Raw genomic sequence first — 20,695 nt, forward strand, 5'->3', positions numbered from 1 at the left:
AAGGGGGCTATTACGAAGAATCTAAAATATAAAACATGTTTTGAGTTATTTCACGCTTTTTTGTTTACTACATAATTCCATATTTGTTTATTCATAGTTTTGATGCCTTAAGTGAGAATCCTACAGTGTAAACAGTAATAAAAAATAAAGAAAACACATTAAATAAGAAGGTGTGGCCAAACGTTTAACTGGTAGTGTATTTGGGCTTCGCTAAATACACTAAAGTAGTCCAGTCAGTGAGATGATGTGAGGAAGAAACAAAGGGTCACCAAAAAAAGTGGCATCTCTTCCTCGGAGGCTCCACTTTCTTGGGTTTTTTTCACATCCACCTGTTTTCCCTGCAGACATGCTGATGGTATTCCCAGTTGTGCTTCAGTAAGAAAAATAGTTACATTTGTGCTTTGTTGTGCATGTAGTGGGCTGTTATGTTGTAAACTGTCTGGATGTTTTTGGGAACAGAAATTATTTTGTTGCATAAATTAACGCTAATCGCGTCAACTGATTCTGCCGCTTGGTACACTTGGTCAGAGGAAGAAAAATCAGTTCATGTAGGTCAAGTAAACACCTAGCACCTGGCTCAAACAGGCTCTCCTCCACACAAACCCGAATATTACGGATAACGTTTGAGTGCAGCTAGCCAAACAGCAAAGAGCCGCTTACTGCTAAAGAGACAGACAATGAAAGTGGACAGTATATCCTCAGTTTAACATAAACTCCTTGTTGCAGCCAGGGACAACACAAATGACAACCACATGACATCACTGACAGAAGATGGCTCTAAACAACTTTTAACTTTAAGCATTTATTTCTTAAATCCTGCTTCACAGACAGAGTTACATCTGTCAGTTTTTGAGAGCAGGGCTCAGTGGTGTAAATTATGCTTTATATGTGTAACGTTTCATGTCCTCTTTAAAGTTGCATTCTGCTTTTATGACCACCAGAGGGCAATACATTTGGTTTCAAAAAAAACTTTTGGTTTTATTCAGGATTCTTGTGTGATATCATGTGCACATTGCTCAAGACTTGGATGTGATACAACCACGTCACCACAGAGGGGTGTGGTTGTTTTTTCTCTCACATTTTAAAGTTTATCTCATCATTTAGCTGGTTCATCACCACAGGTGTAGTGCTGTTTAATGACCGCTGTGCACCCGATGCACACGTTTTCTGCTTCTATCGCTGTTTCAGCACGGAGGCTAACTGAACATGAAGACTTCATCACTTCTTCCATGCTGCTCGCAGCTCTGTCCTCGCTGATGTCCACGTACCTGAGTTACATAGTAACCATGTTACGTCCATAAATGTTGGCTTTATGGCCTGTGATGCTGAGTATTTGTTAAACTCAAGATTCCATGGCTGTATGACTGCACTTGTGCTGAAACACTGCAGTTATGCATTGCTCTGCATGACAATTAGTTTGTAATTAAAACGTGTCTGTGTGACTTTTCTCAGCAGTGCGCACACAGAGAGAGCTTTTTTCTCTCCCAGGGCCATAAACACCGCACACGTCTGTGAAAATGCAGCTCTGACCGTGTTGATCAGATTAATGTCTGAATCCTAACATATGTAACATCAAATTTAATAACTGCCACTAGAAACAACAGAGCCCATATTTATGCTCATTTCACAGTAACAGCACCTACGTGAACTCGTGGATGTCCCTGGTCTGTCCATGTAAAGCCAGCTGTTTCCACCTGAGTCTCAGTCCACTCGATGGAGCACGCACTGTTCCTATCAGCAGAGTTCTCTCTGATGTCACAAACATTGATCCTCCTTCAACCTCCTCTCACTGATCTGAGCTCACGGTAAAACCTGAGCTTACGCTGGATTATTCTGTGACGACATCAGTCCACTTGATGGACACATGCTCGTGACATCATGCTTGTGATTGCTGCTTTTTCTTGATTTTTTGTTTTTGTGCAGACCAATTGAGCTACGATCACTCAGATCCATTTAAAGCCATGACTAAATGTCACCTAATTAAGCTAACAGTGAATATTTTATTTTGCATTTGGAAAAAAGTGATGGAGTGATCCTCTGGCAGCACTACACCTGTGTTCTTCCCGAGTTTCAGGCATGCCCAGACGGTGGCTTGCACGCCAATGTCGTGTGACTGAAAAGCCGTCTATAGGAAACACCCCCCTGCTGTGGGGGGTGTAATCAAAGAGCCGTGTGCTGCTTGATGACATCACGCATGCTGATTCATTCCATCATGTAAATGCTGGTTTGAGGATGATAGGATAACATGTTATAGAATAACATCCTGAAACAATCGGTCTGTAAATACGAGGCGGTCCGTCCTGCTGTTCCCGTGTCCATGTGTTGTTGCATGTGATGTTTCTAAATCGGCGCGCTCTCATCTGAATGTAAAACCATGAAGCATCATATGAGTGTATAAAGTGCTGCTATAAAAAGAGCTGAAGAAGCTGTTTCAGGTGCATGCTCTGTGGTTCCAATTAAAGCTTGTTCTTCATCACTGTGTCTTCCTCTTTTCTTACAATGATGCCTTCTTGGCTCTCAGTAATAACTGTTAATCCCAGTTGTTTCCTGTTATGCAGAGGATGAAGCCGATTCTGTGCTGCACTAACTTTTCCACAGATGATGTGATGAAGACATCCCTCAGACTCTTCGTCAACTCGTTAATTTCCTCTTTCATCCTCTCTCAGTCTCTCCATCATTTGAGCTTCCTGGAGGTTTTGGTCCCATGGGGAGTTTGCTTAAACTGACCAATTAGTGCTGAGAGACCAGCAAGGCATTTACAGGCCAGAGCACTGCCTTGAGACACTATTAAGAACCTCCAGTCCAACCAATCTCAGCTCAACTGGGTGGGACGTACAGCTCATTCAACATCTCACTATTATCAGAACATCTTCAGCATCAGCGTGAGGATGACGGTGGTTTTGGCGCTCCTGAGTTGTTCATCATAAATTATGATGGCGCGCTCAGAGCTGCCATCATGACTCGACCCTTCGAATTGTCACAGACTCTCAGCAGGACCTTCTTCATGTTTTCAAAGCCTAAACAAGAAAAGGATGCTCTCTCTGGTTCTCAGCCTTCATCACAGTGAAAGCACCTGACCAGCAAGTCCAGGACAATGGCGTTTTGTACCTCGGCTCATGCTATACTCAAACAAAAAAGCTGAAACTGATCTCAGAGGTCAGGAGAGCAGTCGCCCCCTGTTGGGTGTTAGAGAGAATATGTCGATCTGCATCCGTCTTTATTTACAGTGTGGGGGAAAGAAAAGAGACATGAAACTGCATCATCACTGATCAGAGTATCAATCAGTTATTGATGATTATTAGTTAAAGTGCTGAGCTGAACCAGCTGGGCTTTTAAACATGTTTCAGCTCTTCTGAGGCAGATTGCTGATGGGGAGTCGTGGGTGTTCAACCTCCAGCAGGTACAGCTTTGTATGTGGCAGCTGTTTCCTGTCACCATAGTGCAGCGTCATGGCCAGCCTGGAAAACCTGGAATTTTCTTAAAACCCAACAGCTGTTGGTTTTTACAGAATTGCATGCAGTTACATTTGTGTGGCCGAATACCAGCATTGCCCCAGCCCATCATCATACGAGTCATTAAGATCACACAGGTTAGGGTGCAGATGGTGGTTAAGTTGCCCAGGGAGGGGCCTCAGGGTTACAGGGGGATTATAGGTGCTGTCAGTCCTCCACCTATCAACAGCTTCATTAGGACTGAGCAGGTTGGAGACACCGATGTCCAGCTCAGGTAAGTCAGGTGACCACATCTGTCTCACAGAGGTTCAAGGATCAATAGCAGAACCAATCACACACGCAAACAAGCTGCCTAATGTCCTGCACCTTCAGCTCATTATGCAGTTTCCATGGCAACAGTGATGTTGAGATAAGATCCAACACACATCACTCCCTCCTTTAGCAGTCCCCACACTCGCCCATGCCTCCATCTCCTCCTGTCACACGGACCCTCTGCATGGCCTTCACTACATCCATGAACCTCTGAGCTCTTTCTCTTCTCCTCCTCCCTGAAGCTCCATCTTCATCTTTCACCCTCCTTCCTCTGCACATGCATGCCTCTCTCAGCCTTTCTGACTTTGAGCCGTCTGTCTGATGGACTCATTTCTGATCCTGTTCATCACAGCAGGTCTCACCGCCATCTTTAAACCTTCCCTTTCAGTCTTGCTGCTATCCTTCTATCATGAATCACCCTGACACTAATCTCCACTTGCTCAACCCTGCATGCATTTCCTCACCTCTCTGTGGATGGCTTAGGCGCCCCCTGCTGGATGCAGAAGTTCATCACAAATTTTGTCTTTGCAGGACCTCAGTTCAAAAACCCCGACTAGAATCAAACCAGGATGAACACACACACACACACACACACACACACACACACACACACACACCTCCCTCCCACTCATCTCACTCTTCATTTCCTGGAGGCCATCCAGCAGCCAGGGTGTTACCAAGGCAACAGAGACTGGGAAAATGTGTGTGTGTGTCCTGATCAGGTTTTCTGCTGACAGATGGCGCCCCCTTCAGTCTGACAGTGGAAACACAGCTTCCGTCCAGGGAGGAATTGATCAGTGATCAGTGATTCACTATGAGTTGAGTCTGATAAGAACACATGCTGTGATGTCATTCAATAAAACTTCATTTACACACCGTCAGCTCACAGCAGACCGTAAAGAGTGTAAAGGACAAGGGGTGGAGTCAGAAACCACGAGGCCCACCTGCAGAAACGTACAGAGAGAATGAGTCTACAGCAGCATAAGTAGATCAGGTTTGCTTATCAGGACTGACTGTGATGAGTGTGGAGACTGAAGCTTTCAGTTCCTGTGTCTTTTTGGCTCCTGGTAATCTCACCTGATTGTGAAGCTTCATCTGAAATAATATAATTAACTTCAATAATATATCTCAATTACTGTATTTTTGACTGTTCACTGTCAATCTGCACACTGCTAATTTCTTTAGTTTTGTTCTTCTATTTGGTCAGGAATTGCACAGCAATAAGGATTTCACTTCATGTCGTACTGTGTATGATTGTGTATGTGAAAAATAAAATTTAAATTTGAATGAACTTTGATGTGAAACCTCAGAGTTTCTGACCTAGAATAAAGTTAAAAAAGAGTTTTCATTCTGACAGTTAAACACCTGCCCTGTTTCTGATGTCTGAGGATGATGATGAAAGATGACGAGAGTAATGAATATCTCAGGTTTGAGGATTTCACATCTTCAGTCTATTTCAGGAAAAACTGATGAATCATTGGCCACATTATTAAGTATTATTAGTCCCTTATTTATCCAGGTAAAAAATCTCATTGAGATTAAAAATCTCATTTCCAAGAGACACTAACTTCACTCAGAGACGGAGAAAGATAAAAAAGACAGGACAGGAGAGGAGAGGAAAAAAAAGAGGTTAGATTTAAAGATCTGCTCATATAAAGCTTACATGCAAGTCCTCGTGTTTAATCACATATTGTTTTTGATGTGTTTTTATAAATTATGTATTTTCATTTTGTGAAACTTCCTGTGAAACAAACTAAGTATACTAATTTTGTGTTATTCAAATGTTTTCTGACAATTCTGGGGAGTTTTGTGTAGGATAAACAGGTTACTTTGCAATACAGTGGTGAATTCACAGTAAAGCACTTTGCTGTGGTGCACTTTGCTATGGTGCTGTGGTGATCAGTGTTCAGCAGCATGTAGCAGAGATTAATTTACATGTAAGATGATGATGTTTAGATTTGTTCACTGAATTCAATTGTTATAGTGACTTTATACTGTCTGGTACAAAGATGGCATTCAGTATACTGTTAATGTAGAAATCAGCCGAGACAGCTGCAAAACATCTGCTCACATCTGGTTGAATTCAGGTGTGTAAATCCACAAAGAGCAGCCGGTCAGCTGATCACAGCCTGTACATAATTTTACGGATTTGTTGTTAGCGCTACTTTGTTGTACTTTGTCTGAAGGTGTGCTAAATTTATAGTTTTTTATTTATAATTTTTGTCTGACCTGTCAGGGACTACAGATGAAAAGTAGCCTTCTGGCTAAATCTGGCATATTTGCATTGATATATGTTCATTAATACACACTGTCCCTTTTAAATCAATAAATGTAAAACAATTCAAACACTAAGAAAATCTGCTGGAGCTGTCAATAGAAATGATTGTGAGCGGAGTATTTTCCCCACACAGATCTTAGGGTTCCTCCACCTGCTCAGTCAGCTGAACGATGTGAATGCATATCGTATGAAGTATGAAGATGTTTTATTGTTCTGCTTGATGGAGAGACCTCCATCCTCATGGGCAGAGTTCACCTTGTCAAAGTGGGTGGGAACAACCCAACACCTTTAGTTAATGAACGGTTAAATCTGATTAGATTGTAATATGCGTGAACCAGCTGATCACTTAGCTTCCAGTGACAGCATGGAGACACCTGTTAAGTAATGATGACGTGTGACATCAGCTTCGTCACGTCTTTATCTCGTCCCTTTGAAACATTCACATATAGAAACGTGTGACAGGAGCTGAAGCTGTGTAATGTTTAAGTGTGAGGTAATCAGTCAGCTCAGCAAATATGAGCAACACAAACTGTGTCTGTGCAGTTTATCAGGTCTGAGAGTCCAGCTGCTGTATTTACACACACTCAGGGTCTCTGAGAGGACGAGAAGCTCCCATGTGCTGTTCAGAGGTCTTAATCAGACATTAGATCTGTTATATGAAGAACACGCCGTACTGGCAGCTCAGTGCTGGTTAGTCTACAGTGATTGGCTGATGCAGAACAGCTGTTCAGTGTGACGTCTGTGAAACGTCTTCTCAGATCCACAGAGAACAGCAGGTCAGCTGATCACAGCCTCACATCATGTAACTTATTTCTGTGATTCTTCCCCCACCTTCTCACCCGAGGCTCCTCCATCAGCTCAATCCCAGTTTTTGGACTCGTGACACTCGTGGACCAGTGACGTATCAGCTGTTCACCGTTAATAAACGTGCAGAAGCTTCCTACCAGCACGAGGCGCCTGCCAGGCAGCGCTCAGGGACATAAGAACCCCAGCCGTGGTTCACTACTTCCGGTATTAGGACGTGTATTTCCGGTCTGAGTGACGCTCTGACAGTAGTCAGACTCTTATCCTCCGTTAGCTTGTGTTAGCCGCCGTTTAGCCACAGTTTCCGGGTTTTGACCTCACCTTGTACTCCGGTTCCGTGTACCCGGACCCTCCGTCCTTTCACCTGTCGGCTGGGACCGAGACGGCTCCCGGTTCTGTCCGGTCCGGCTGCCTCCGGACTCCGCCTTTAGCCGCAGAGCTAACCCTGCTGCTAGCGCTGCTAACTGCTAACTGTGGCGTTCGTGGGTAAGCGAGAGAAACAACGAAGAGGCCGCGCACAGGTGAGTCAGCGTCACCTGCCGCTGGTGAGGGTGTCTATGGATTACACACGCGGGGTGGCGGGGCGGGGGGACAGCTGCTTGAAGCAGCCACCACACACCTGAGCCTGCCAATCAGGATCAGCTGATCAGAATACACACACACACACCACATTTCCGGGCTGACGATCAGCTGATCACATCACCTGTCCTGAGGCGCAGCAAGTGGAGCAGTGAGAAACTTTATTTATTTTCGTTAAACTTTATTCAGACAGGAAGTTAGTGAGGATCAGACTGAGCTCAGAGGCTCCTCCCGCTCTCACAGGTAGCTGCATGTTCTTCAATGTCCAGGAGTCCCCTGCAATCCTGAGCTGGTCACGTGGTGAACGATCATGTCACACCCTGAGACCCTCATAGTCTTGTTATGGTGACCCTATGGTCCCAATCCTGCTGTCTTTATGGCAAAAAGTCACTAAATGCCACTTCCTGTTTCACCTGAGACCTCACAGACTGTAAATAAAGATGGAGAGCTGCATGCTCTCTGATGTCCAGGAGGGGGGCGCCTGCTGAGGTTCCCACACTAAGAACAGCCTCTCACACCTGTCATTGAGAGCGGCCTCAGGTCTGTGGCTCACAGGTGAGATTAATGGAGACATGAGTCAGCTGACTCAATGCTGATGAACCACATGTCTCAGATGTTCTTCCTGAAGTCATCAGTATTTATGTGTACCTGTGGGGCGGTGGGGGGGGATAAGCTGGTCTGTGGTGTCTCACCTGGAGATCGTCAGGCTGCAGCTGGAGGATGCAGAAGATCCTGGTGATCTCAGTCTGTAGTTTTTGCAGACCTGCTGCCACAGCTTATCCATCATCATCATCATCATCATCATCATCAGTCTGAGCTCACCTGAGCTCCAGGAGTTTCCTTCATGAAGGAATTTAAAAGTATTCCCTCAGAAAACATCTAAACCTCTAAAAACAGCTCCCTTTACCCGTGAAATCACGGTGGTAAGAAATGCTGGTCGGACTCAATGTGAAGCTTGGATTTTGGATGCTGGGAGGGGAGAAGATGAAATGAAGAAGCGATCCTGACGTGCACACTTAGGTGCAGTCCTGCTACTTCCTGTTTCCTACTTACCTGTCACTGTCATTTCACTGCTTGTGTTTTTAGGATGGGCTGATTCACTATTTACTGTTGCTGTTACTAGGGATGAACATTTATAAGAATTTAGCAATTCTGATTCCATTATTGATATCACTTATTGATTTGATTCCTTATTGATTCTTATTGGCTGTGCTTTGAGAGTCTCCACCATATCAAAGACATTAGCCATGCACATTAACTGCACCCTGTGGGTCACATGTTTGTCCATGTTGACGGTATTTCCTCTTTTTGTTATGATCAGTGCTGGAGTCATTACTCAAGAAAAGTAATCTATTACTCATATTACACAGAATATTTCCTTAAAAGCTATGTAATGTGTGACTTAATTACTCTCTGGAGAAGGTCATTCACTACATTACTCATTACATTACTTTCATGTTACTCCTTAAAATGACCTGAAACACAATGTCTCATAATTACGATTTAACAATATAAACATGCTCATCAGTTTGTTACCTGCAGTTCAGGCTGTGGCTGCTGCGCTGAGGTCTGCATATATCACTCTGGGTTCCTGGCCTGCTTAGCGTTAGCATGCTGGCTGCACAGGTGCTTGTAAAGAGCCATTGTGTTAGAAGCATAATGCAGTTGTTTCTGTCCCGCACGCAGTCTCCACTTTACCATCTTGCTCTTGTCCTTTTGTGGAATAAAAAGAAAAGTATCCATGCTGTAGACTGAGCTGCTATTTTCCTCTGACACAAGAATTGAAATCAGCTGATCGTAGTGTGAGTACAAGAATCCGTAAGCGGAATTGATAGCTCCTGGAATTCTAAGGAATTGGACAACTGTGAACTGGTCCTTTTACAAGAATCTGTACAATTCTGATCCCTAGCTGTCATTAAATTGAGCCTGTCTGTTTCCTGCCTCACTCCCACTTTAATATCAGCTGCTAGCTTTATGATAACAGTTAGGTTGGGGGAAGAGCTAATCCTAACACTAACCTGTCGCAGGCAGGTAAATGTTTAATAAAAAAGGAGCTTCTCTGAATTCATTAAATTCCTCCTAAAGATGGACTGACGGTCTCTAAGGTGCTTCTTCAGGTTTACTACTGTCCACCTGCTGCTAGTGATGGGAGGAGCTGTGTCAGCTTGAAAAGTTGAGGATGATGCTGCTGTTATTGATGCAGAGGAAAGTAATCGATAGTTTTTTGGTATCAGTTCTCTTTGCTAGCCTTGCTCGGTACACACTCTGCATTGCTGAGGAAAAAATAAAGTACTGCCGTTGGGGGTGGGGGTTAAGTTCTTCAGCTCAGTCTTTCTCTGTAATAAAATCAGCCACTCTGCTGAGATCGCCCTCAACACTAAATGTGATTGGTCAGATGCTGACACCTTTGACTTCTGGTGTCAAGCAGGTTCAGGTCCTAAAGCACAGAGATTAGATCATCAGTGTCTCTGTTTCTCTGATCTGATTAAAAAAAAAATTACCTGCAGGTTATTGATCTCATGTCATCTGAGTGGATGAAAGGTTGGATCGGTTGTTGGTGATGCCTGCTGGTCCCGCTGAACTCTGGGTAAAAAGTCTGCAGGTGAACTACAGAGATGACTTTATTTAAACAAGCCATGTTAATCAATACTCGTGTTTAGTGTAAAGTTAATGATCAGAATAAAGGTGACTGATTGTTTGCAGCTCTGAGCTGACAACCTAAATCCCTTAATGATCTTTTTTCAGACGTGGTTGAGGCTCTGCCCCCTGACTGCAGTCATCAGTGAGTTCATCTGTGTGTTCCAGGTGCGGCACTCAGGTCTTGACCTTCGCTCTGAGGACGCAGTAGCAGCCATGTTGACCTAGAGTCGTCATTGGTGGTGGTGAGTTCTGAGCACGAGCAGAAACGACAGGCAATCGCAGCCATGTCGGAGAACCAGGCGAACAACAACAATGTCCCGCTTAACAACAACAACAACAACATGGGACCCAACCGCCTCCGCAATCCCAACCTGAACCAGAACCCCCTCATCAACGTCCGCGACCGACTCTTCCATGCGCTCTTCTTCAAGATGGCCGTCACCTACGCACGCCTGTTCCCTCCGTCCTTCAGGAGGGTCTTTGAGTTCTTCGTTCTGCTCAAGGTGGGGCACAGCTCACCTGTCAGCAGGATGTAATCACATTACTGATCAGTCAGACTGTTTCTGGATGGTGATCTCAGGAACATGTCACATTATTGGTAATGGTCAGGTGTTTCAGGTGATCACAGATGTTTCAGGTGACTCCTCTCCACAAATAATTCAGTTAAACTTTATTTACATGCTTTTATTCTGTAACGTAAAGTCCGCAATACAGAAGAGGAAACCTAGACGATCAGATGACCCCGTCTGAGCAGCACGTGGTATAACAGCACAGTGGAGAGGAAGAACCTGTTAGAAGGAAGTTCTACCTACAACAAAGCCAGGCTCAGCAAGGGCAGTGGGTTGGGGGTGGCAGGGATGACAAAGTTTAGGGTGGCAGGAAGTGGAGAAGAAACCCTTAGCGTATTATGGGAAGTCTCCAGCAGCCTGAGCCTGTAGTAGCGTGAATGAGGTAGGGGACAGGGTCCGGGGACAGGGTCCTGATACAAGCTGGTTCCTCTGTGGAGTCGGAAGTGTCCTTACAGAGGGTTGTCTCAGACATTTGAGCATGCTCAGTGGGCAGGTTTATGTTGCGAATGATGTAGGTGAAGCTGTGAGGAGCCAGCACAACTGCTTTACACAGAGACCAGAAACGATTGCTAACCCGCAGAGGAAGGGTCTTTGGTGACTCTGCAGAACAGGTGCCAGATGTTTACTTTGTTTGATCAGAGGACATTTATTGATTTTGATCTGTATATTTTATTGTTTTCATTTTATTGGTGACGTGTTTTATAAACTGTGGTTGCTGTGAGAGACTCACTGATGCAGAAATTAGATTATGGTGACACAACCAGCGCTTGCTGACATCTCTCTAACCCGTCCTCAGGCACTCTTCGTCCTCTTCATCCTTGCCTACATCCACATTGCCTTCTCTCGCTCACCCATCAACTGTCTAGAGGTGGTAAGGGAGCGCTGGCCCCGTGACGGCATCCTGCGGGTTGAGATCCAGAGAAACTCGAGCCGGGCACCCATCTTCCTTCAGCACTACGACTCGGCGAGCCTCCATGATGAGCTGGATGCTGAGGAGGAAGGAGGGGGGCTGGCGATGGGCGGGCTCAGCCTGGCGATGCTGCCCGACGAAGAAGTGGAAGAGGAGGAGATGACTGTGGAGATGTTTGACAACAGCTCAGTGCAGGTGATCTCTCTCTCTCTCTCTCTCTCTCTCTCTCTCTCTCTCTCTCTCTCTCTCTCTCTCTCTCTCTCTCTCTCTCTCTCTCTCTCTCTCTCTCTCTCTCTCTCTCTCTCACACGTTGAACTTTGATAACGTTAGATGTGTTAGCTGTTGTTATTTGTTGTACTCTTTGTTTATTCGTTTTTGTATTTGAACTTTAAAATCTGTAATGAAAAAAATTATATAAATTTATAAAACTAATAAAACCCCTAAAATTAACCTTTTTTCAAATTTTAGTTAAATTTAGAAGAAAATTAACAGCAACACAGAAATCACTGCTGTTGGTGATTCTAGTGTTAAACCACAGCATCAGACAGCCAGCTCACCTGCACAGGTGTAAACAAGCTTGACTTGGAGCAGGTGAGCTGAAAGGAAGTGACAGACCTTAACAGAGCGCTTCCTCTTTAGCATCAGGATTCTGAATCACGTTCACATCCTGGTCCTGCAGAGCTGCAGCGAGTTCTAAATCCTCTGCTTATGTCACTTCTTGTTTTCCCTGTGAGTCAGGTAGGGGGGTGGGTGTGTGTGTGTATGGGTGGGTGTGGAGGTCTTCATAAAGTTTGAGAGTCACACAGATTTTGGGTTTCCAGTAGAAACAGAAAGTAGTAATAAGAGGGTGGTGGTAAAACACTTGTTGGCAGGTGCGCCCTCTGGTGGTGTGTGAGCTCAGAGTAGTTCTGTGTATCTGGGGACTTAAATACCCTGAACACCTGACTCAGGTGAACTTTAAACTGCTGTTGCCTACTTCAGGCCTTAAACTGCCGTTGCCTACTTCAGGCCTTGCGCACACGGGCCCCGAGTTGGGATCTTGCACTGATCCCGGTCGCTGGAAGAAACGCGCATTTCTCACCGTGCCAACATAGAGTCGCTCGGCAGGTGTTTGCAGACACGTCGGCATTATCCAATCATACTACAACCTCCCAGTGAATTTCGTCCTGTCTTCCTCCCATCACTGTGTTCTGTTGGAGGACAGCAATCAAAGGGATGTTTTTGGTGAATACATGTTTCCTTAGCAACAACAGGGTACCGGGGGCCTTTCGTATGGAACCCATAGTTGGGGGTCGTGACGGTTTTAGCGTTGCTCAGTCTCCCATTGAGTGCACTCCCTCAGACCAGAGTAATGTGATGACTGCCAGTATTCATATTATTCTCTGGATACTCTCAGATTAAAAGCAGAAATGACCCTCAAAACCTTCTGCTGTCCTGCTGCAGTTTGAGTTGGACATCGAGCCCCGCCTGAAGCCATCTCTGATTGGTGCAGGAGGAGGAGGAGCTTCAGGAGGAGGAGGAGCCAACGACAGCCAGGACGTCTCGTTCAGCCAGACCACTAAAGGTATGCAGCCGCTGCAGGACTCAGTGTCTGAGCTGGAGATGATGACCCGAGCAGGTAAACCGTTCTCCACCCCACCCCTGCCACCTCACCTCCTCTAACTCCGCCTCCTTATTCAGTCCAGGAACACCTGCTGAGCTGTTTAATGTTTCATGATTTAAGATTGTATGTATTTATTTTTGTGTTTTTCTGATGTGGTTGTTTACTTTGTTGTTCATTGTCGCAGTGTGGCCTCAGGAGGAGTACATCGTGGAGTACTCGCTGGAGTATGGCTTCCTGCGCCTCTCTCAGAGCACCAGACAGAGACTCAACATCCCTGTCATGGTCGTCACACTTGGTCAGACTCTGAGCCGCCGGGTCACATGACCTCAGCGTTGGCCAACTTGGACTCCCTAACCGCGTCTGTGTCTGTTCGCAGATCCGATGAAGGACGAGTGTTTCGGAGATGGCTTCAGTCGCTTCCTGCTCGATGAGTTTTTGGGCTACGATGACATCCTGATGTCGAGCGTGAAGGCGCTCGCTGAGAATGAGGAGAACAAAGGTGGGGTGGGCGCTGTAAATGGAGGGTGGGCCAGGGCGCTTTGGTGTGATGCTACATTCACTGATTGGCTTCAGAGAGCAGGTGTTTACTTCCAGTCATGTGACACAGCTCAGGTGTTTGTGTGGTTCTCTGCAGGATTCCTGAGGAACGTGGTCTCCGGTGAGCATTACCGCTTTGTCAGCATGTGGATGGCCAGGACCTCCTACCTGGCTGCCTTTGTCATTATGGTCATATTTGTAAGTACAAATACAGGAAATGACCCACACTGATCGTTCAGGTTCGTTCAGTCGCACGATGTCACGACTGAGTCTCACGGTCTCTGTTTCAGACTCTGTCAGTGTCCATGCTGCTCAGATACTCTCACCACCAGATCTTCGTCTTCATTGGTCAGTTCCTCATACCACTCAGTGCTGACCTCTGACCTCGAGCCTCAGGTCTGTTCTGACTCTCTCTCACCCCCTACAGTTGACCTCCTGCAGATGTTGGAGATGAACATGACCATTGCCTTCCCAGCAGCCCCTCTGCTCACTGTCATCCTGGCCCTCGTAGGTGAGTCCAGATCCCGTTCTGTTTGAGGATGCTTCTGAAGCTCTGTCACCTGGGCCCTGACGCGTGGCCAAGTTCTTTCCATTATCTGGCTTCCCTTACCCTAACACTGGCAGTCAGGATAAGCGGTCGCGTGGGGCCTGTTATCAACCCAGGCCCACGTGCACCTTCACATCAAAGGGTGGCAGCATCTGACAAATCATAGAGGGGCATTTCATAGCTCATATGAATCCTCTACCAAAGAAAAGTGTTCGCCCTGCTCCAGAGATGTTATCAAAGGGTTATAAAAATCTTTAAAGATTATAAAATATCAGTATAATGAAACACTGTTGTGAAAATGATGTGATAAATTCCTCAGAAAAGTCTTAGGTTAGTCTGGACACAAACATTTTAATTCCAGTCAGTAGTTTTATGGCTGAGTAAATACTTTTTAGTTTTTATTCTCTCGCTGCTTTCTATGGTTTGATAGTAAAGATTAAAAATAACTGAATTTAAACAGGCTCAGGGCTACATAGAAATCTGATCTAAGGTGAGCAGGTACAGTGCAGGTTAAGGTTAGGGCCTGTATGTCTGCTGTGATGCTGTTTACAGTCAGTCCAAAACGCTGCAGCTAGCATGCTCACTTTACAAAAGAGAGGTCACATGACTCCAGTGTTAGCAGCCTTACAGTGGAGTCGTCTGACTGCATATATATATATTTTTTTTTTTTTTTTTTTTTAAGCTTTTATTGAGCTTGTTTGTGTAGCTGTGTCCGTCAATCACAGATTGCTCAGGTCTGATTGTCAGTTGGCTGATCTCAGAGCAGCTCGTGACTCTGCTGTACCGACACTCTGTAGTGACCTCCAGGTAACCTGATGTTTTGTTTTGGGGTTTTTTGCGGGGGGGGGATCCTGTGGTTTTTTTTTTTTTTTTTTTTTTGTTGTTTGTTTGTTTTTTGTTTTTTCCAGTTTAAATAAAGATTAAAGTCCAAAGCACTGAAGGTTCCTGGCAATAAAAATAAGTGTCAAACTAAAAAATATTTGTAAACAGACTGGATGGACGTTAGCCTCGGTTGGGGGGTGCGGCTTACATTTAAAGCTGACCTGTGATGTCACTTCCTGTCTCAGGCATGGAGGCCATCATGTCAGAGTTCTTCAATGACACAACAACGGCGTTCTACATTATCCTCATCGTGTGGTTGGCAGATCAGTACGACGCCATCTGCTGCCACACAAACACCAGCAAACGCCACTGGCTCAGGTGAGGTCACTTCTTGTGTGTGAGGTCATTGTTACAGAATTAAGTTGAAGGTGTTCCTGGTCAGTTGATTAATAACCAGATCGATCGGGCTTTGGCATTTTTATTGTGAACATCGCTTGTCAGCCTGCAGACCTTCAAGACTGATCATGTGATCTGTTCTCCCTCCAGGTTCTTCTACCTTTACCATTTTGCCTTCTACGCTTACCACTACCGCTTCAATGGCCAGTACAGCAGCCTCGCCCTCGTCACTTCCTGGCTCTTCATCCAGGTAAGCTTCGTCATCCTCACGCCTGTGCTAAGACCCTCCCCTCAGACAGTAAATGTAACATTTTTGTCCTCTCGCAGCACTCCATGATCTACTTCTTCCATCACTACGAGCTTCCAGCCATCCTGCAGCAGATCCGGATCCAGGAGATGCTCCTGCAGAACCAGCAGGCTGGTCAGAACCAGACGGCTCTGCAGGATAACCTCAACAACAACATTGGCACTGCCGCCGCTGGAACGGGACCCGCCAACGCCGCCCAACCAGGGCCGACCAGTGGAGCCGAGCCGGGGCCTCAGACAGAATCCTTCCGTCCCTGCGGAAGGTGGAGCCTCAGGAAGCGGGGAGGTGAGGGCGGAGCTGAACTGGGTCGCTCACACGGCTGCCATCCTCACTGAAGCGCTGACGTCATCGGTGGATACGGGAGCCAGCAGCGGTCAGGGGCCAGCTGAGATCAATGTGGTGGCCGAGTTCTGGATGGGAGGGGGAGCAGTAGGAGGGAGGTCCTTAGGAGGGAGCGGAGCCTTTGGAGGTCAAGATCCAAACTCTATTTCTGTAGAATTTAAACCTGCACCAGCTCCTCCAATCACAGCGCAGCATGAGGCGGGGCCCTCAGAGGATGTGGGGCCCTCACAGGCAGAGGGAGCCTTGGAGGAGGCAGGGCCCTCAGAAGAGTGCCCCTCCCACACAGACTGTCCCCCCTCACAGAGCGCAGACTGCCGGCAGCGGCCATCCTGAGGCTGCTGACATCGCCTCACCTGTGAGACAGCTGATCGGCTCATTGATCGAATGAACAGGTTTTATTTGATTTTTAAACTCATTGATTAGCTTGAGGGTGGCGTCTCCCTGCAGGTCACGTGAACAGAGGGCGGGGATGCGATAATTTATTCTGCTGTTTTTTTTTTTTTGTTTGTTTTGTTTCTTTGTTTTTGTTTTTTGTTGTTGTTGTTGTTGTTGGGGGTTTTTTCTTTTCTTTTTTTTTTCTTTGGAGTATGGATGTTTTTTCTTCAGACGGTTTCGGAGGTTGGAGGTCCATCACCATGGAAACCGAAAGCAACACCCTGAACGAATGAAGCTGGAAGCAGAAACTTTTTTTTTAAACTTTTTTTTTTTTTCCCCCCTCTAATCAATAAACCCTAGCGTCTCTTTCTCAAACATCAGCCTTTTCTTTGATTCTTCAAACGAAGCTGATCGATCAATTGGCTCATCAGAGCTCTGCTGTTACTGGAGGATTTTCAAAATAAAATGCATGGCGTTAACAGACGTTTTATTTATCTTGAAAACCCTTCTAACATGAACGTGTTGTTACGTGATGAGTTTATTCAGACTTAATGTAAAAACTGAATCTGTTTGTCCATAGAGGAAAAAGCTTCACAATATAAGCCCTGACAGCAGGAAGCTGCTGCCACATGGTACACACCAGGCCTGAGTGGTTTCACTTCATTGATCAAATAATTAACTGATTATCAATAATATTCAATAAAGAAAAATCAGGTTTCTGCTGCTGGCCGAAAGGATGAAGCTAAGCAGTTCTGGTGTGCCTGGGGGCAGAGCCAGTGAGCTACAGACAGGAAGTCTGATGCAACCTTTCAGTTATTGATCAGCTGATCAGTTATTGGTTCTGACAGACTGAAGCACAAACTCAACTTCAGTTGCTTTTTTTTTTTTTTTCTCGTCTGCTTTTGTCTTGAAGGAAAGAATTGAACAGGAAGTTTGGAGCACTGTGGCCCCAGACTGATCATTCAGGACTTCCTATTGGAATGGATGCCTTATCAATAATCCTCAGACTGTTAGCAGCTGAGCGAGCTGATTGGTTGTGGAATATGACTGACTGTGTTGCACTCACGCTCTGGCTCCTGCATCAGTTCATCTATCAAAATGGTGAATGATGTGGTGGGTCTGATGGCAGTGTGTTGGCTCTGACTGCTCCCATCAGACATCTGCCAAACATCTTTTTTGGGGGAAAGGGACATGTGAGATGCTCTGAACCAATCATGAAGCCTCATTTAAAAGCAGCATTTTGGTCAGTCCCTTCAACGGGGCAGTGGCAAGTTTTTGAAAGTGAACACCTGTTGGCGTTCTTTGGATAAATGATGGTCTACAAATCCGAAGGAGGGGAAAGGAACTGATCCCTCTCATCAGGTGAACTTCATCAGTTATTGATTGGTTATCAGAAACAATTGATCTCTGAGTGTCTGTTTTTGTTGCTGTGACGGAGCCTGAGCGTGACTCTGGCTGGGGGGGGGGGTTCTTCGTGCCTCTCTGCTGAGGACTGTAGCCTCATTATTGATCATCAAACTGTATTTACCTGTGAGACCAGTAAAACCAGTAAAAGCAGTGGTCGCCACCCGTTGTGTGAATGCCTCCCTTCTTTCACGCCATCCACACACAGGGATTTTATTCTGAAATGACATACACCAGCAGCAGGAAGTGAAATTTCTCATTACCTCTAAGACCTTTCAAGAAAAAAAGTCATTATACATGGAGACTTTTAAAATAGAAGCCAACTTGCCAAGATGGTGAATTGTTTTTGTCCAACAGGAGACTGGGCGAGCTGAGTGTCATGTTTCACCTCGACCACCTGGTGTTATTTTTGACAGCAGCTCACTTTCAGGGGTTTCCTGTTTTGATGACATCTAGTTGCAGCTTCGGTGGTTTTAATTGGACCAGAAACCCTGCAGGAAGTTCCCAAAATAAAAAACTGAGACATGCTTTTGGTTCTCTAAGTTTTTCAACAGCAGCTGAAACAGTTTAAGTGGCTTTATTTGATCAGACACGATGAAGTGACTTCAGAAAGTGCAGGTCGAATACACCATTGTTGCTTACTAAAATAAAGGGCCGTGCATTCGGCGTTTGTTCTGACTCCGAGGCGGGTCTCTGCTGTTTTTTCTGCGGTTGAAGCTAAACTTGATCTTCGGTTCAGTTCTTGAATTAGTGAATGGACTTTAATCTGAAGATGGACTTTAACGCTGTGAGTGCCACTCAGGACAGATGTTCTCAGGATTACCTCACAGATGTTTCCTCACATCTGTATGTTGATAACATCTGCAGGTTAAAGTGCCTTCTTGAAATAAAAGATTTTTTTTAAACCAAATGACCCGTTGTCTCCTCACACGCAATTTCACACCTAATTTTTTTTTCATTCTGTTGAGAAAAAAACCCCATGACTTTGTGGTGAAGAAGATGAGCGGCTTCCAAAGCATAACAGCAGGTCTCACTGCAAACCCACTCCACCCTGCCTGCTCTTTCTTCTTCACCTCTCTGTGGATGGTTGACCACCATCCTCTCACATTCACATTTTCACCTACCTCCCTCCCTTGCATACACACATATTCTGTCATTCCTCTGCTCTCCAGAGCATACCTCCATCTCTGCTGTGATCTCTCCATGAAAGCTAATGCTGTAAAACCTTTATTTTAATCAGTTTCCAGTTCTTTGGAGTGTTATGACATCTTCATCAGAAAAAGGTTGTGAGGTTTGGAGGTGCATTCAGTCTCAGGTGTTTAAATCCACACTTCCTGTCACATGTCCTGATGTCAGGTCAGCAGAATCCCTTCAGCTGGTCTCTCTGATCCCGGACCAGCAGGTTTCAAATAGTGCCAGGGCACATGCGCACGCAGCGACCGGCAGTGAATTTTTTTGGTATGTATTTGGTTAATAAGTGATGGCTTTTACTAAGTGATATATGCTCCACTAACAGTGAGGCAACGTCATGGAGTCTTTCATCTTCATTGCGGTTACTGTGCTGGCTTGTTTCCCATGATGAGTGCGAGGCCGCGAGTCAGCTGAGGATTGTTTACTCCCGCGAGGAGCTGCTACAGCTTAACTTCCCATATGATGGTAAGGACCTCACCTCATGTTAGCTGGATTTTATACCGAGACACACTAACAGAACAAGTGACAAGACGAAGAGAAAAAGAGGGAGACGCAGAGGTGTCAAATTGCGTGAGAGGATACAACAGGTCATTTGGTTTCCCCTGCCCTCTGTTATCCTGGGAAATGTTCAGTCTCTTAGGAGCAAGCTGGATGAACTCCAGGGGAACGTCATATTCCAGAAAGACTTCAGGGACAGCTGTGTGATGGCCTTTTGAGACATGGCTGACAGAGCAGGACCAGGACGTTGATTTTTCAATAGATGGTTTTGGAGCTTCTTTTCACCGGGATCGGGACACACGGGTAACAGGGAAATCACAGTAAATGTTACTGTAGCACTGTGACTGTTAGAGAGTGTATTTGTACACCAGACTTTTTACCTCTCTCGTGAGTTTCAACAACTTTTTATTACCATAGTTTACATTCACCCGAGGGCTCACCCGATCTCCACCTGCAGCATCATCTCAGAGGTGCTGCAGAAACTGCAGGCACTCTCTCCTGACACTCCAAACTTTATGATGGGGGACTCTGGGGGAGTCTTATCTCCAAATGAACATCTCTAAAACAAAAGATATGGTTACTGATTTTAGGAAACAACAAAATGGGCATGGATTCACTTTAATTGAAGATCAGAAAATAGAGCAAGTGCAATCATATAAATATCTTGGGACCATAATCAATGAAAAACTGAACTTTGATGAGAATTCCAAATCAGTTTGTAAAAGGGGTCACCGGCGCCTTTACTGCCTCAGAAGACTTGCTCATTTCCACACTGACTGGAAAATTTTAACTTTGTTTTATAGTTCTTTTATTGAGTCTGTTTTATCCTTTTGTATGGTGGCATGGTTCGGTCAGACCTCTGTCACAAAGAAAAACTCACTGAATCAGATAGTGAGATGGTCCAGTCATCTGATAGGTGAGTCTCAGTCCTGTTTAGCCTCCCTGTACTCTAAACAGGTACAACGAATGGCTTTATCAGTTCTTAAAAACGGTTTCCATCCTCTATGGGGTGAATTTAAGCTTCTTTCCTCGGGACAGAGGTTTCTTGTTCCAAGATACAGGAGAAAGCGTTATAAAAACAGCTTTGTCCCTGTTGCTGTCACTGAACTCAATAAGAATTGTTTTGAAT

At 45.3% G+C, this 20,695-nt stretch overlaps 1 protein-coding gene across 1 annotated transcript; it reads left to right on the plus strand.

Annotated features, from left to right (window-relative positions):
• The first annotated feature begins 7,067 nt into the window (after nt 1-7,067).
• On the plus strand, nt 7,068-18,040 carry tmem259 (transmembrane protein 259). Its single transcript, XM_013275094.3, has 12 exons — nt 7,068-7,367; nt 10,231-10,568; nt 11,431-11,739; nt 12,988-13,162; nt 13,332-13,442; nt 13,524-13,646; nt 13,782-13,882; nt 13,975-14,032; nt 14,112-14,195; nt 15,299-15,431; nt 15,600-15,699; nt 15,777-18,040. Exons 2-12 carry the CDS (start codon nt 10,350-10,352, stop codon nt 16,089-16,091), a joined length of 1,728 nt encoding a protein of 575 aa, XP_013130548.2. The 5' UTR covers nt 7,068-7,367; nt 10,231-10,349; the 3' UTR covers nt 16,092-18,040.
• The last annotated feature ends 2,655 nt before the right edge of the window (nt 18,041-20,695 follow it).

Source organism: Oreochromis niloticus, linkage group LG23, assembly GCF_001858045.2.
Source record: "Oreochromis niloticus isolate F11D_XX linkage group LG23, O_niloticus_UMD_NMBU, whole genome shotgun sequence".
In the NCBI taxonomy this organism is placed as follows: domain Eukaryota; kingdom Metazoa; phylum Chordata; class Actinopteri; order Cichliformes; family Cichlidae; genus Oreochromis; species Oreochromis niloticus.